Raw genomic sequence first — 17423 nt, 5'->3', positions numbered from 1 at the left:
CACTTTCTGACTCTCTTTCTATAGAAATTAACGACTCAGGTCACCTTGAAGTGGTTAATGGAATGTGAGGCATAATGAATAGTGAAGGTGAGGACTTACATTGGAGCGCAAATCAATCTTTATTTCTACTGTGGAGATGAAAGAACTATATTTTCCCACCTTTTTGGCAATGGCTAGAGGGGAAAGGCGTCTTATCATATGTTAAGTGTGGAAGATGGGATTTTTCTCTTCGTGCTTAAATTCATTCTGGGTTACACTGGTTACAGATGGGAGCCTTTGGATGTAGTCATCTGCGCTGTCTTCCCAAACACAATGCCAAAGAACATCTATAGTTTACAGAAAGTAAACAAAGTTCTGAATGACCACTGCTCAATTGTTCTCTGATATGTCTTTAAACCAGTGTTCATTAACCCAAATAAGTCTGTAGCTCCATCTAGTTTATATCAGAAAGAACATGCAATTTCTTCCACTGGGATTAAAGTATCAAAAACAAAAGAAAAACTAATTAAACCTGCATTTTAGACCCAGGCATTGGTGACAGATTGAGACTGAGTCTTACATTTTAGTTTTTCTCTGAAGAAAAACTATAAAAATTACATCATCATATACTTTATTAAATAATAGAAGGTGGTAAGAAAAAGTAAAGGATGGTCTACAAATAACACTCTAATATCAATTGATACAAGAAAATTTTTCATCATGTGATATCTATGGAGCATACTTAGATAATGCATGAACTCAGTGTGAAGATACATGAGGTAAGAACTTTGAAGACTGAATGTGTTTTCACATTGGTTGTTTCATTCTAGCCTCTGTGACAGTGACAATCATCCTATTTCACAGATTAGAGAACTGAGGGGAGGATAACTTCTTGTTGGTGGCTGCCCTGCCACTTGGTCTCAAGGGCAGTGTAGATCAGGCTTCTTTGGTTTTGTGAGCAACATGACAGTGCGTTCCTATGGAAGCACCTTCTGCAGGAAGCAAGGGAAGTCGTAGGTGCCTTCCGTACCATTGTGATTTCTTGCTCTCATGACTAAATAGGGCTCCACATTGTAGTGTCAGAAGAAAAGCAACTGGAGTGCCAAGTCAGACACTATCTTTAGATTTCATAAAGCAAAGGATGTCTGGGCACACAGGGTGCAGCTGATGACAAAATGAGACATTTACTGATACAAAGGTCGTTCAATACAGCAGTTTTACTTTGCATGAGTATGAATGTGTGTGTGTGTGTGTGTGTGTGTGTGTGTGTGTGTGTGTGTGAAATGTGGGTGTCTATACCACTCTGAAAACATATTCTTGAGGATGGCAGTTCCCCAAGCTTCTTTAAATTCAAGCTTGTGAAATACATTGCTGTGACAACAAACACAAAATATTCACCTTTCCCTGGTGAAGCACATCATTCCTTAAAGGCTCTGCGTAAATATGGTGCTATACATCCAGGGTGCCCCAAGGAAATATTTTTAGATAAGTTCAGCAGGTGGGACAACCTAGCCCATTATGTTTTTAGTTATTTTAGAGATGAATTCTTTGTATTGGGCAAAGCTCATGGTTGCACATGTGTGTGTCCATACACACACACAAACACACACAGCATTAAGAATTGGCTGTGTGTGCAGACAATTCTTAATGTTGTGTGTGCAGCAGACTGACAGGTGTGACAGTAAAATGCAAACATCTGCAGTGCATCCCAAGAGCAACTCATTAGGAAGCGGGGTGATGTGGGTGTGCCATGGTGGCACCAGCACACTCTCTGTTTGAGTTCGGCAACCAGTTGTGTGTCCCTCCTGTAGCACCGCTGGCTACAGTTGTAAATGAGTTACTGCATCCCAGGCTGAGCAGCAAACATGGCATATTAGGAAACAGATTAGAGAATATTTTGCTGCTGAGCTGTGTTTACATTCTGAAGAGATTATTGGTGAGTTTAGGGGTGTTTCTTGATAGGAAATGGAAACAGAGACTTTCTGCAGAAGCAAGGTGATTTTTATCAATGATCCAAAGGCTGACAGACAGTTGCTAATGTAGAGTGAGCACAGTACATGCCAGAGTCCTTCTCTCCCATGGAAAGGCCCTTGCAGCAACAGGTGAGTGGACATTAATATCCAGTGGGTCAACAGAACCTAGAATATGAAAACAGCTTGATTTTCAGGTAACTAGTCATTAATTTTAATATTATTAACATTAATGGCAGAACAGGTTCCTCGCAGATATGCACCAGGAAAAAAAGAAAAATATCAGTAAAGAAATAGAATATTTAACTATGACAAATCAGGGCATTGTGGACAAATATATTTCATGTTCCCAATGGAAAGAAAGTCTCATTGTTTCAAGCACCATGTGTGGGATAACATAATGTGACTGTTCTTTTCATAGATGTTACCTATTTTATCTTCTTAAGAGTCAGTAAAGACGCATCCTTTGAAGACTATTTTTCAAGAAAGAAATGGAAAAAGTGAGAATTCAAGTGGCCCAGATCACTGTGTCTGTGATGCTTCTAACTTACCATAATCTGGGGGTTGATATATGTCCTCCAAGGTGTCACCTTTGTTGTTTTTATCTCTCTGCTCTGTATTTTTCACTTCCTGAAGGGACATGATGAGCTTGTAGTGAAGCTCTTTAAACTTTAGGCAGGATTTCACACCCTGCACAGGGATCATGGGATGTAGGTTGTGTGTCTTCTATGTCACAGCTTCCGTCTGTCCCACTTACCCTCCCATTGCTGTTCTCTGCCTTTTTCCTTCTTCACCCATTTTTTCTGTCTCTCAGTGCTGATACTTGTAGCATTAACTTGCATAAGCAGACAATGAGGTATAGTTTGAAGCTATGAATCAGAAAGGCTACCTATCTCTTCTTATTTTAATTTTAGTGCAAGATACACCAAGTTCTCACAGTTCCTCTGAGAATATATTTCATCAGGCATTTACTGAGCACTTGCAATTTGCCATGGATAGTAGAGGAAGTGCAGTCATTTCATGTATGTCATGAGGGAGTGTTAGCACTTTATTCTCACATTAAAATGACAGGCATTCTACTTTTCAGACGTTGAAGCAATAAACATATACATTGAAGTAAAAGGTAAGGACTATTACTTTTGTACTAAAAATAAACCAAGTGCAAACACTATGCAATGCAAGTAGAGATAACTTACTTGAATAGAAACAAGAAGCTTATAGGAAAAGGACCATTGGTCACTGGTTGTCTGCCAAGTTGAAAACATTTTCTTCTGTTTCTTTCCGTGATGATTTAGAAATAGGATGAGTGTTTTTCATCTTAATTGTTATAATTTATTTAATTTTCCTTATTTGCTTTCCTTTTGCAAATTGTTACTACTGTTTCATTTTCTTAGATGTCTTCAAATAACCATTAAAAGTTTAGAATCTGGTGTCGGAGCTGGAACAGTAGCACATTGAGAGAGGTCGGTGATTGAGCAATGCTCTTAGTCCCAAGAGACACTGAAGCTTGAAAAATATGCAAATAGGATGGCTGCTCATTGGTGCCTCAGATTTGAAGGCACCAATGGTCTGTGAACAAGATGTTTCAGGATTGGCTGCACAAAACATTTCCATTGGATATTTATTTCATAGGCAAGATTTACTGGCAGGATGTGGCTCTGTGGATGCTTGGGGGATCTAGCTGAGTCCTGAGTTTTCCTTTGCATATGGTAGTATTTCTTTTCAAAAACCATCATTTAATTTATTATTCCCTTACCCAGGACCATATTGTTGACACTATAAAATGTTTTCCTCTAACATTTATTATTTACACAAAGCGTTTACTTAGCAGCTGTTATAAACTAGATCTGAGTAGGTACCATACACCTTCCCCAGGAATTTTGCTGTTGTTATATCAATGAAGATGGCCTTCAGCACTCCTTAAATAGCTTCCATTTTTCCAGTTGATTGAATTTGCTGCACTTCAGTTATCTCATTTGAAGTTATAATGGTATTTTAAGAACTTTCAATTTCTTTTTTTTTTTTTTTTTTTTTTTTTGTCTTTTTCATTTTCATTTTTATCGGTACCAGGGATCGAACTCACGACCACCTGCTAGCAAGGCAGGTGCTTATGCCACTGAGCTAAATCCCCAGCCCCCGTATTTTAAGAACTTTATTAATAAATTTTTTATAAGAATTAAGCAACAGTATATATAAAGTCCTTAGAGACTACCTGATGCAGGATAAATACTGTATGAAAAAAACACATTTCTTGTTTTGTGATTAGTTCCTCCTCATGTTTGGGAAATTGAATATGGGCTTTTGAGAATAAATGGAAATTAGACTTCTCCAGTTGTAATCAGGGCAGCCCATACAGTGGGGAGCTGTCCAAGGAATGTTCAAATAGCAAGAACTAGCATGGGAATCAGTACATGTGTGTTAATAACAACCAGATACATTTCCAAAAATGCTAACAGCAATTGCATTTAGTATCTAGAAGGTATGTAGAGCTAGGCAAGTATCTTTGCATAGACTGCTGCATCTAGTACTATTAGTGTGACCTTGGACAAATTAAATTCATTGCAATTTATTTTGTAGTTCAATTGTCAAATAAGATTTAATTACTGACTATCACACTGTATATGATCATTAGAAAAAACCTGTAATATCAAAATCTTTGTTAAATATCTTTGTATCATTTGAGATACTTTGGCTGAAACAAATCTTCTCCAACTCAGCCACCTCAGAACATGTTAAAGGACTTGTGTTGGAAAACTCGAAGAGATGTCTTTTCTCCTTTTAGACATGAGTCTGAGAAGAATAACATGCTTAGTTATAGAGTTGATTTTTGTGACTTAGAGGAATCTCTGTACATTAGCAGTCAAGGCAATCTGAGTGCTTGAAAATAGAAAACAGACAAAGGTTAGCAATGGCATTTCAGAGACGAAGTGATCTAAAGTGTTTCTGTATAGACACTTGAAAATCTCAGTCTTGGAATCGTTTGTTATTGACTTTTGTGGCACCTAAAGCTATCTGCGGGTATTACATAGAGTGCTTTGAAGGCAAAGATCCATAGTTTGGGACTCTCTCAGATTTAAAGAGCTATTAGCAGGCTTATAACTGCTACATGGGGTTCAGTATTTTACTCCTACAAACCTTCCTTGATCCTTGATAGTTCATGGAGTAAATTGTTATTTTAGCCTAAAAGCAACCAGAAAATTTTCTGATGAAATTTTCCCTTAGGGGTTTGAGAAAATCAGCCCCATAGTCATTTTTGTGTGACTTCAATGTTCGATTGTGAAATACTTAAAACAAAAGAGACACAAGAAATCAATTCCTGATTTATTTATTGGTAACTTAGGAGTTTTCCCAAGCCTTCAAAGTAGCAATAATTCATTGTAACACCTTAGATTAATTACAAAATGCTTACATTTTCTTTGTGTTGCTTTTGCTACTTTTTGCAATTATGAAATGAATAAAAAATACCTACACTGAAAGAATGAAATGAATATATATATATATATATATATATATATATATATATATATAAAATGTTTGGCTATGTCTTGCTACAGAGTAAGTGTTATACAGTTGTTTGCTATTCATTATTATAATTATTTCTATAATTTTTATTACTTTGAAAAGTTAAAAACCATGAAAGGGAGGAAAATTGTAATTTTCTACCCAGAAATAACTTGTAATCCACCAAACTATTTCTTTTAATTATGTTACTCTGCATCCAAATGGGTTTTTGTCCTTTCCTTACAAAATTAGCTTTATGCTAATGTATTGTTTGGCCATCTACAATTGTATGTACCAATTAATCCTGGGCATTTTTATGTCATGAGATACTCTTCCATTGTGTTCTCTACATCAGATTGATTTAAATGATCTCCCACAGGTAGGTATTGAGTTGTTTCCATTTTTGACATGGTTACTAAAATGATAAAAAGGACTTGCTTTGAACTATTAATATTCATGATGTGAATGAAGAAGTTAAGTCCAGAGCGAGCAAGGAATAGAGCAAGGGATGTTGGAGGGGCAGAGCGAGAGCCCAGGTCTTCCTGCAGGAGTCCCACAACTTGCCCATCACCCTCTGCCAAGAGCTGAAGACAGAAGAAATGCATTCTGATGGAGCTCCATGTTAGGACATACTGAGACTCTTTACCATGCCCTTGTGTGCACATAAGTGAGGCTTTTGGAAGAGGACTGGACAGCAGAAGTGTCAGAGCTCACTTGCTGTGAGGAAGTGGTAGCTGGTTGGAAGACGTCATCCCCAGGGTGAGACCTGGAAGGGTTTTCATCTCCGGCCCTGGCACCTCCCATTGCTGTCTGCTTCCTGGCCACCGTGACCCGAGCAGCTCTCCTTCGCCAGACCCTTGTGCGAGGTCTTCCTGCTTTGGAACAGCCGAATGTGCTAGGACTGAGACTTCACAACCTGCGCTACAGAAACTCTTTAAATTGGCGGTGTTGAGTATTTCTTCCAGCAACTGGGAAAGTGACTAAGACAGCCAGCTTCAAGCAGCCCGGGTCCCTGGAAGATCCATTGTGCAGGACCAAGAAAAATCATCAGTAGTCACTGAGGAGGGCACACTGCTTTCCTGCTCACCTCTGTCCACCTGCTGCTGTTTCTCTCTGGTGGACTGGAAAGGAATATGCACAGCTTAGCTCTGTGGTAAGAGGAATGACAAAGACAAGGAGGTGAATCTTTTCTGTTTACTGGATTTTTGGGTCACTCTCTGGATTTGCATCATGACTCAGTTAGGTCCTGTTTTACCTTTCAGAGGAGGCACAGACTATTAGGGTTTTTTTCCCCAAGGATCCTACATTAAACATACATACCGTGGGCTCCATGCTATTGACTCCTGAGGCTATAACGTCTTTCCCATTTTTGAGTGAGTAAGATTGGCTGGGATGTTCTTAAGCTTGTTGAACTTTATCCACTGATCATATTTGATTCATTAATTCAAATAAGGTTCATTTTCCAACTATTATTGGGGAAAAACCCACAAAATAAAATTTTATCAGACAACTAGGTTTACAGAGCTTACGTGTTAAAGGTGAGAGACTAGCACATAGAAAGATAGACAACCATGTCAGATTATGCCAAGGGTGACTGAAAAGTACATTATGTTTGAATAAAACAGACATTATAGGAAAAGACATCTTACTGTGAAAGACAGGTTATAGTGTTGGAAGTGAGAGGAACTATTTTGAGCATGTTGAGGGGTATAAGTGGAAATGTATCTTTTGCCGTAATAAAGCTTCCCATTTCAGCATTCACTGTGCTTTCTGATCATTTCTTATTTATCAAAATTTATGGCAGTTTCTGTCAAATAAGAGCACAATGCCATGTTCTCATCCATCTCACCCACTGGACCTGAGGTTCTTAGCCAAAGTCACAATGACCATTCAAGGGGAACATTTTGAATCCATTCAGGACATCAGGGCAGGCAGGAAGCACAGCTAAAGATTCTCAGCAAAGGGAACTCCAGAGCTGCTGCAGGATGTGACAAGCACGATGAGATGAGTATGTTATAAACAAGTAGTACTATTTTGAGGTGATTCACAGCTGCATGTCTTTCACTGTAATAAAAAAAATTGAATGTAAACAGTCCTATAACTTTTAGTAACACCATATGACACAATTAATGGAAAATTAAAGCAGTTTAAGGAAGAAAAAAGGTGAGAATATTTTTGTTGAGACAGAATATGGAAGAGGAAATCTGTTAGAATATAGGCCTGGGAGGTAGGGATGAGAGAGCTCTCACACCAGGAGAAGAGCAAGAGAGATAGGAGGTGTGGATCACAGCATCTGTGGTGTGAAGGATGATCATAATCCTCCTGCCTCTGTGAACTATGTGTACAAAAAATGGTGAATGGCAGGCTTGTCACGCACATCAGCCTGATCCCTGAAAACCATCAGTCTTCTGTTTTCATATTTGTAGAAGTAGATTGGTGGAGATGGAAAGGAATCTGAGGATGGGGGAGACACAAGGGCATGGAAAAGGAAGGAAAAGAAAAATGATTAATATGTAATATGGATGCACACCCATTACCCAGTATGAAAAGTATTCAGTATCTATTGCAAACATGTATGAATAAAAAAGATTAAAAATGGAATTACCCTGAAGCAAATCTCTGCTAGACCCAAGGCTGGGCAGAATAGTGAACAAAGCACTTATCTTTGCCTCAGTCTATAGTACAACCAAGAGGTAAATAATCTGTCGAGGAGGGTGGATAGTTGAGCGCAGTGAAATGGGTGTCTTCAGGGAAATGAGATCAGGCAGGACACAGGGTCAGCTGCCACGGCGGAAAGTGTGATGCCCCAGATCGTAAACTCTGAGAGGTGCTTAATGGTGCAGCTATGTGGGCACAGTGCTGATGGTGTGCCAAGCAGTGTCTCCAGTTCGTCTGGCACTAGGAGCTGGTTTTATAGAAAGCAGTGTCCCACCAGGGCAGCCAAGATTCCTCACATGCACGGTTTGCAGGAGGGCTAACACCTATGAGATCTAGCTCCCCAGAGCTGCTGCGGCCCTCTCTGGGTGACTGAAGCCAGGGCAGTGACTGCAGGCACCTGGGCACTCCTGAGGGGCTGCTAATTTCCTAACAGGTCACAGAGATGGAGAACCTGGCACTGCATACAAAGAGATGCCACAAGAAACTGTAAACTGCGGGCTTAGCATACTTTCATCCAAAAGTATGCTATCCCTAAGTGGAAAAAGAAGGTTGTCACAGGATTCATCATTGTAACATGAAAGAACAACTCATAAGTCACAAAGCATTGGTGAAAAGTCAAACTGAGCCCGTCTATGACTACCCTTGCAAACTCTTGCAAACAACTCATATACTCATTTCTTTATGACCCAAAATGTCTTTGATGAATTTATGTATGATGCTAGATTGACAGTGAGATATAAAGACCAAAGAGCCAATTTCAGAGAGAGGGAAACTGAGTCATAAAAAAGCAAAGGACATTCCATGCCACTAAGGTTTAGAGGTCTTGGTCTCCTGAGTCTGCTGGAATCTGATTCAGGGCGGCTCCCTGGCTTCTTAACAAGGTAACTTATTTTCCTCTCTTTAATGTTCTGGAAGTTTTACGTGATATTTCTGCACTTTCCTTGGATATCTTTAAAATTTTATTTCAAAAATTTACATAATAATAAACTGAAAAATAAAAAAGATGAATGCTGATTTTGTCTCATCTTTGAACCCCCTGAGTACAATTTCCATGAAAACTATGAGTAAATTTATTGTCTGAATATTATTAAAATTTTAACGTCATGTATCAATCATCACTTGTACTGAAAATGAACTTAAATAATGAGTAGCCTGTGAATACACTGTTTGTTTTATTCTAAATCTTCCATTTTCTCACCTGCTTCGCCCTACTTTGTGTGTGGAGCATCCTCAAGGAGGTCTTTCATAAGTAGCGTTCCTTAAATGGAACATTTTCTGTGTTGTTGATTGTCCAATAACGTCCTTTCTCTGCACAATTGTTTTATAATTTGATAAAGATGAAATTCTAGGTCAAAATCACATTTTTATGTGATTGAAATTATTACACATCCATTATTTAGTGCTAATAAGTCTGCATTGATGGTATTCATTTTTAAAGGATGTTCCACCAAGGATTAGGGATTTCTAAATATCATTTGTGTCCTTAAATAACAGGTGCATGTTGCAAAAACTTTTAGTACTCATCCTTTTGAATGGGTGTGTTGTTTCCTTCTGAAAATTAATGACCTTTGACTCTTTTGGGAATTTCTTTTTGACATAGCAATACCGTCGCAATTCCTTTTTATGCTCCCTGACTTCTCTCTCTCTGCCTTTCTCTCTCTGTTTCTGTCTCTCTCTCTCCCTGTCTCTCTCTCTTTCTTTCTTTTCTTCATCTCTGTCTGTCATCTTACTGTACAGTCTGGAATAGGTTGAAGTTTCAGGATCTGTGTTGCTTTCATAACTCTCCTTGTAATTTCTTTTAGTCCTGCTACACTATGTTTCAGGAGAATCTTATTTTTCTTCTTGATTGATAATACAGTCCCAAGATTTGAGACCTTTTTATTCAGCATTGGGTCCAATTATCTACACATTTATTTATTTTACATATACAATATTGATTTCTAAAGACTTCAATCGATTATTTTTCTTACCCACATCTTTTTATAATGAAAATCTCTCCTTATGCTTTTAGGAATAATGCTTTATTAAAATCACATTACCATTTACTTTTTCTCTAAAATATCAGTTGCTCAGAGTTTCATATTTTTTGTTATTGAATTCATATATCTTCCTCTGCCTCTCCCCTCCCCAACTCACCCTCTTCCCTTCTCCCCTTCCCTCTTTTTCTTCTATTTTAGAGTGCTGACAATGAAACCAAGTGTCTCATGAGTGCTAGGCAAACACTATTGTTGAGTCACACCTTCAGCCTAGAATTTCACAACATTCTGTCCCTTAAGTGTTTAGAGATTGTTTTTGTTTGCTTGTTTGTTTAGTGATTCTCTACTCCCTGGTCACCATTTGATCTGGTTAGACTCCTAGCCTTTGTGGGCTTCTTGCTTTGATTACTTTATTAAACTTCTGGAGACTGTGGGTTTTAGTGCAGAAGATGCCTCTGCTGTAGTTTGGATCCCAAATATTCTGCAAATGTACAGATGCTAAAATCTCAGATTTCAGCCCACTGTGCAACTTGGAGGTAGTGAGTTTGTAAGTGGTGGGCAGCTGGGAGCAAATTGGGCATCAGAAGTGGTAGCTTGAAGGGCTGCTGAGACCCTACCCTGTGCTATCTCTCTCCTGCCAGATGGCTGTGCATTTCCCAGCCACACACTCCCTCCATGACCATCATCTAGATCCAGGCCCCAGATGACAACACCAAGTGACCACAGGCTGAAGCCTCCCCTGGCATTTTTGACTTGTTTCTAGTCAATAAACATGTTATCGGTGAGGGGGATGTCACTCCTCTGATTGCATTATATAAACCCAGGAAGAGACAATCAGTAAGTCAGAAAGATTCCCAGCACACTGACCATATTGTGATAAGACTCGTGCCAGAGCCAGGTGGCGTGGGACTGCGGGGTCCTTTAGTACAGGATACGGCCTCATCAAGAAGCAACGAGAAATGAGGGGCCTGGGTCTTCCAGCTTCAAGGATCAATGCCTATAACCACAAGGAACCCGGAAGCTCCAAAGAGGGCAGAGTCCAGCTGACACCTCTCATGAAACCTTACAAACCCCTGAGCAGGGTCCCAGGCTCAGGTGAGCCTGGACATCCGGCCCCAGCATGACTCAGATGGGATAAAACACACATAAACCCCACTATATCGGTGGCAGTCTGTTACTTTGTGTATAAAAATGAATATTTTTAAAATTTATACTCATTTTTACAGAAGTGGTAGCATTCTTCATATACCATTTTGCAAAAACACATGTTGGGAATCTGCCGTCCAGTAATTTATGAAACTTTCCTTATTCTGAAAATCACATAAGATTCCATTTTTATTTGTACTGATTTTTAACATTTGTGCAAATAGTTAATGTCTATTTTGCAATTGTAAATAAAGATAGTGTAACTTTTTAGGGGGATATGACATTACTTTCTTTGTAGCTAAAGCAAGGTCATTCTGTCTTACCAATGTTGTTGGAATGCATTTTACTTTGCAATCTATTTAGTTTTTCTTTGTGTACAATGTCTGTTCTCTGTGTCTCTGTCTCTCTCCTCTTTCTGTATTTTTGTTTTAGAGGTCACCTTAATATTTATGCTTTATATTTATGCTTTGTGTATAAAAATGAATATTTTTGCTTTATATTTATGCTTTATATTTATTGCCTTTATTCTTCTTTTACCTTTCACAATCTGCTTTGTCAGTTTTAAATGGTATTCTTTTATTGTACTTCCAATTCATATATAATCAGTGTTGTGGTTTTTTCTGTCTCCTGTTCTCTTTTTCCCGCTCATTTTTCAAAATTGCAACCTTTCTACTCTTTCAATGCATGCTTCTATAGGTATGACCTTAACAATCTTATGTCTTCTATTAAATATGTACTATCTCGGCCAGGTATGGTGGTATACACCTGTGATCCCAGAACTCTGGGAGGCTGAGGCACAAGGATCACAAATTCAAGACCAGCCTGGGCAACTTAGTGTCTTAGTAAGACCCTGTCAAAAAAAATCCAGTAAATTTTAAAAAGAGGAGGAAGGTATAGTTCTGCACAAAGGTACAGGATTCAATCTCCAGCACTGAAGGAAGAACTGTCACTCTGCTCTGCTCTGTCTCCTAGTTGTGAAGATTTGCCACATGTAACTTAATTTGTGCTTAGGTTTAATCCCACATGGCATGTGTTTGGATGGGAAAGGAAATGTGTAAAGGTTTTGATTCAGGTGTTCACCAGATATTCTTACCATCAAGCTTGCTTTCCTGACATTTTTCTTCTGTGTCATTTCCATATCTGAAGCTGGAGAAGGCCAAATGCCTGTCCTTAAGCTGCTGATCCAGCACCACTGCCATAGTTGTTGGTGGCTCACTTTGCACCCGGTTGCTGGATGAACTTCAATTTCCTGGTTTGTCTGCTCCGTCAAACAGGACATGCATCCTATGTTAGTTCCTTAATCCACCAGTCAGTGCCCCTGGGCTCCTGCAATTGCAGCCTCAATGGAATTTCAGAAGGGCTCTGGAAAAAAATAATCTTGACATAGTTTGAAGAGCTGAAAGTCACGCCCCACCCCATACCTGTTGTGTGCACACCCAGCTCTTAGGGTTATGGAGCAACCTCATCTAGAGTAGGGATGGGCACATCAGGAGCTGGGTAAGAAGGGGCTGACTGTGCTACAGAGGATGGTGGAAAGGCTCAGTGCACAACATTGTGGCAGGGAGAATGATTATGTATCAAGTTAAAGGCTCAATGGATTATGTAAGAGCTGGAGAAGAAAGTGAGAGAGAGGAGAGATGAGAACCAGGAGGACAGAGCTCTGCTTATGCTCAGAGTTTACTCATGAGTGCTGCAACTGATCAGGAAATTCATTTTTAAAATAAATAACCAGAACAGTACATGAGGAGCTGGACATTTCTGTAGAGATCTCCTTTGGTTCCCTGGTGCTCATAGCCATTTTTCATCTTGACATCTTCTAGAGATCTTTAACTTTTGTGCATTGAAAAGGGAATTCTCCCCACACAAGATTATTTTCTATCCCTGTGTCTTCGCATGATTCCTGGCTTTCCTTTCCCTTGCACAGTGACTTAGTCACTTTCTCCTCACTAAGACAATACTGCACACCCTCACCTTAAGGAAGGAGACATTTACTTTGGCTCAGTTTCAGTCCATCATTGGTGGACTCCAAGATAGGACAGCACTGATGGTAGGCATAGAGGAGGAGAGCTGTGCATGACATAGTATCCAGGGAGCAGAGAGATTAGGGGAGGTATCAGAAGGGAGGAAAACTCTTCTGCATCCTGCACCCAGGTCACCCACATCCTCCCATCAGACCCCACCTCCAACAGTGAGTCATCTCTGGGCTCCCACTATCCAGTCCCCTACCCAGTGTTCCTCTTATGAAAGCAGGGGACTCTGAGGGACATTCACATATAAACATTAACGTGTGCTCATCCGTGTAAGTATTCTGTGCTGATATCATCTGCAGCCTTCACACTAGGACACTCAGGTCTTAAGTAGCCTTCTATCTACAGTTGTATTGGGATCTCTGAGGTAGTTCTTTAGCAATAAGAACAGAAGGATGCAAATGCATTCAGGGACCCAGGAGCCTTCTGAGGTAAGCTTTCTTGATTAAGAATATGGAGGAATTTCCTTATATATCATCCCTTATTTTTATAAGCTTTTTACAGATGAGACGAATTTGGAGAGGAAGGGTCAGTAGAAGACAGATAAACTGGCAGAGAGAAGAGTGGGATCATGGGGCAAATGAAGAGAATATTTCTTAATATATATACAGTGTTAATATGCAGTCATACTTAACAACCTCTTTATAAGTTGTCTTGGTTTTCATCACTGAGATAAAATACCTAACAGCCACAAGTTAAAAAAGGAGTGGTTTATTTTGGCTCATGGTTTTTAAAGGATTTAGACCATAGTCAACTAACTTCAAAGTAGAAGGATGGGGTGGAAGGGCCTGGAGGAGAATAGAGCTACTTACATCATTGCAATCAGGAAACAGGAAGAGGAAGGAGCTGGGGAGGGAGACGATTACTTTCAGGTCATGCCCCCAATGACCCATCTCTTCTGATCAGCCCATCAGCATATTTAACTGTGAACTCAAGACGGAAGAATCCACTGATGAACATAACAACCTAGGATCCAACCATTTTCTAAGAGCCCCACCTCTGAATATATGAAACTTATAGGGGAGATTCTAGATCTAAACCATCAGAGATGTTATGACACTCCTAAGCTGTTGGGAAGAACTCGCCTCCCATGGTAGAACATGAAAATTCCATAGGGGTACCTTCCAGCTTTTTAGTAGTTTTGCTTGTAATCCTGATATATGAGCCAAATTATGATAATTTCAGCCCATTAGGATTTTGCATGCCCTGCTAAGGATGCAAAAAATCAGACACCAGAGAAAACCATTTCAGTTAGGATGAGTACATTTGCCATCTACAGCTTTTCTAGGCTGGCAATGGTAGTGATCCCAGTAGCAACTGCCTAGCGTCCAGTGACTGAGTTTAGAATGTGAGTATACACACATGCTCCCTCTGGGAGAGGGCAGGATTGCTAAGCACACCAGTTCTGTGTTGTGATTTTGGCTATGGTTCCTGACTATTTACCAAAATCTGGCCTCCCACTATTTCAGAGAGCTGTTTAATAACCATTTGCATAAATTTGCCCTATTTAGCTCTGTGACTAGGAACTCTAATTAACACACTAAATAAATCATAATGTGCCTTTGGGACTGTTTACTTCTTTCTGAAATTACTGTCTGGCCTGATATTTCAGTAAGTCAATTTAACATCATATATAAATTCATCAAATACTTTTTTGATAGAAATTAAAGAAACGAGAGTAGGAGTTCTTTGAAGTGGAAGTCATAGGCCATAGCGTCGGCCCATTCTGATTTTTCAGATAGTGTTTCATGCTCATTTATTGTTTTCTAATAGTAAATTGATTAATGATATGACAATGAACTTTTTCTTCCCTTTTGAAAAATCCCTGTCTTTGATAGAAGCTTGTTAATCTCAGAAAGGAAGCAATTAATTTTTTAGAAGTGTTAAAGTAAAATGCAAATGAGAAGTGATCTTTTCAAGGGGCGTGCAATTTGGCATTGTGGGCAAAATAACACTTTCTATGGGAATTGCAGTGTTCAAGCTGAAGAGATAATAAAGGCAGTTTGAAATGTTGTCTGGAAAGGGAAAGAGCTCCAGGGAGAAAGGCCTGAGACTCAGAACATATAAACTGAACATTCAACTATTTTCCAGGGGAGGGAAAATGAAAACTTTTTTGAGAACAAAATAAAGACTTCTTCAGACTATTTCCTTCCGGAAGATATTGCAAAGCATTTGACATTCACAGACCTTTACGGATAATGTGAAATATTTTTTTCAGGTTACCAGCACATAAATATATTTCACACATTTACCAATGGAAATAGTTCAGTATCCTTGAGCTGGGACACATTTATTTGACAATATGTTAAATTTGTTTTAAAACATGTAAATTGAAAAAGCAGATTTACTTGTGCAGGTTTCACCAATAAAAAACAAAACCTAAAAACATGGAATGAATTGAATTTTTTTTATAACAACAAGAAATTTAAGAGGTTAATTCTCTTCAAGTAGTTTCAGAGTGTTACATTCTACATCAAGATGTTCCTAAGCAGGGGAAAAACAATAGTGTACTTTTCCAATCACCTTAAAAATCACTCTGACACTCTTGTGATGAAGAGGCTTAATGTGAAAATGTCCAGTACTCTCTAACTAGCCTGAAAACATCGGTAAGAATTGAGTGCTTTCCCCTATTTCTGCATTTGAAACTTTTGCTGCACAGATGAATTTTCTGGTACTGTGACTGACAGGTGCTTCCTCAGATGCATGGTTGGTCTGGATGGTGTTTGTCTCAGCGCCACAGAGGACACTTTTTTACATCTTTTTAGTATTGGCTGTGCGCATCACAATTCTTCATCACTTATATGATGATATCCTTGGTGTGTACATTGATCAGTATTTGCCTTTAAAAGTTTGTGAGCCATCATCTACAAGAACTGGAAAATGAGCTAACCAAATTTTGATATCCAGAATGATGTTGTTGTTTCTTAATTTATCCATATTGTCTTTGACTGAAATTTATTATCTTTTGGGTACTGGACATTGCATTAGGTGAGAAGAAATGATGACGGTGAATAAACAGATTGGACTTTTGAACTGATAGCTAGTGAGGCATACAATATTAAAAATCATACAAAAATTAACATAGGAATTGTAATAAATCTTGGGAAATTATATAAGGTAGGGAGAGACAACTGAACCCATATTCTGTGTGGCTGTTGCTTGCACAGGGGTACTTTGGTTCATGAAGTTAATTCTTTCCACTGTTCTCGTTCCAGAATTCGTTCCATGATTCTGTTTGCGTATGCTTGAAATTCATTTGGGACCAGAATCATGGAACAATTTCTGTGACTAAAATTGTGGAAAGAACTAAGTCTGTGAACTGAGGTGCCATTGCATTCCAGTCATCCAAATGACTGTCAAATATCCCTTTACTAAGAGATGGTTTAACCATTTTCATCTCTCAACAAACCCTACTATTAGCGCCCATAATATGGAGGCTAATTTGGTTCAAGTGATGAAGATGAGTTCTCTGAGGTGTAACTTCTGAGCTGAGAACAGAAGCATGAATTATCTGTGTTCAATAAATAGGAGAAAGAAGACTACTTCAGGTAGAGGCAAGGTTTTGTGTTAATGACACCAAGTTGTGGCACTACTTGCTGGTGTAGCTGGCTCTAATTTGCCACTGGAGATACACGGTTGGCTCATACTATACAGTGTTTGTGCACCTGAGCAAAACTGTCAAAATACAGCCCTTCAGTATAAATTTAAAGAGGAGACCTGGAAGATAGCACAAGCAAATAGAGAGCAATGTTAAGAAAACAACATTCACTATGTATTGGAGGCAACTTACTATGTAAAGGAAGGCACCTTATCCTGAGGATCAGGATGATTACATAAGATAACAAATGTGCTTATAGAACAGAAAAATATAACACAGAAACCAGTTTTTTCTGCCATAGAGAAAGATACAAATCTTTAAGTGGGCACAAAGTTCACCTTAGTTTGAGACACAAGCTTGACAAGTAGGTTTTCAAGACATGATTTTAGACAAGTTAGTGAGCAGGTATTCCTGTGGGATCCCTGGGCTTTGGAGGTGCGGTGTACACCCCATCTGAGTACTTAGTGCAAACAGCAGGCAGTGACAGGCTAGCTCTGATTCTCATTCACCGCCCATGAGGGCTGAGTCCGTGGGCATCAGGTCACCCACATGCAGTGGCTATGGGCAG

At 39.1% G+C, this 17423-nt stretch overlaps 1 protein-coding gene across 5 annotated transcripts in view; it reads right to left on the bottom strand.

The window, feature by feature from the left end:
* The window catches only part of LOC101787092 (ankyrin repeat domain-containing protein 26-like), a 151998-nt gene that overhangs the window by 29083 nt on the left and 105492 nt on the right, over positions 1–17423 (bottom strand). Inside the window, exons 25-27 of one of the 5 annotated variants that reach the window (XM_063254343.1) lie at positions 12324–12592; positions 7300–7514; positions 5259–6571 (exon numbers count right to left, since the gene is read on the bottom strand). In XM_063254343.1, coding sequence (XP_063110413.1) covers positions 12571–12592 — 22 coding nt within the window. In that variant the 3' untranslated portion in view covers positions 5259–6571; positions 7300–7514; positions 12324–12570. Of the gene's footprint in view, positions 1–5258; positions 7515–12323; positions 12593–14069; positions 14188–17423 lie in introns of those variants that run through there. The other 4 variants (XM_063254350.1, XM_063254341.1, XM_063254342.1 and 1 more) reach the window with 4 other exon arrangements.

Source organism: Cavia porcellus, unplaced genomic scaffold (assembly GCF_034190915.1).
Source record: "Cavia porcellus strain 051 isolate PalLab524CR breed Dunkin Hartley unplaced genomic scaffold, mCavPor4.1 scaffold_8, whole genome shotgun sequence".
In the NCBI taxonomy this organism is placed as follows: domain Eukaryota; kingdom Metazoa; phylum Chordata; class Mammalia; order Rodentia; family Caviidae; genus Cavia; species Cavia porcellus.
The sequence above is the reverse complement of the archived record's forward strand: the minus strand, read 5'-3'. Positions and strand labels throughout refer to the sequence as shown.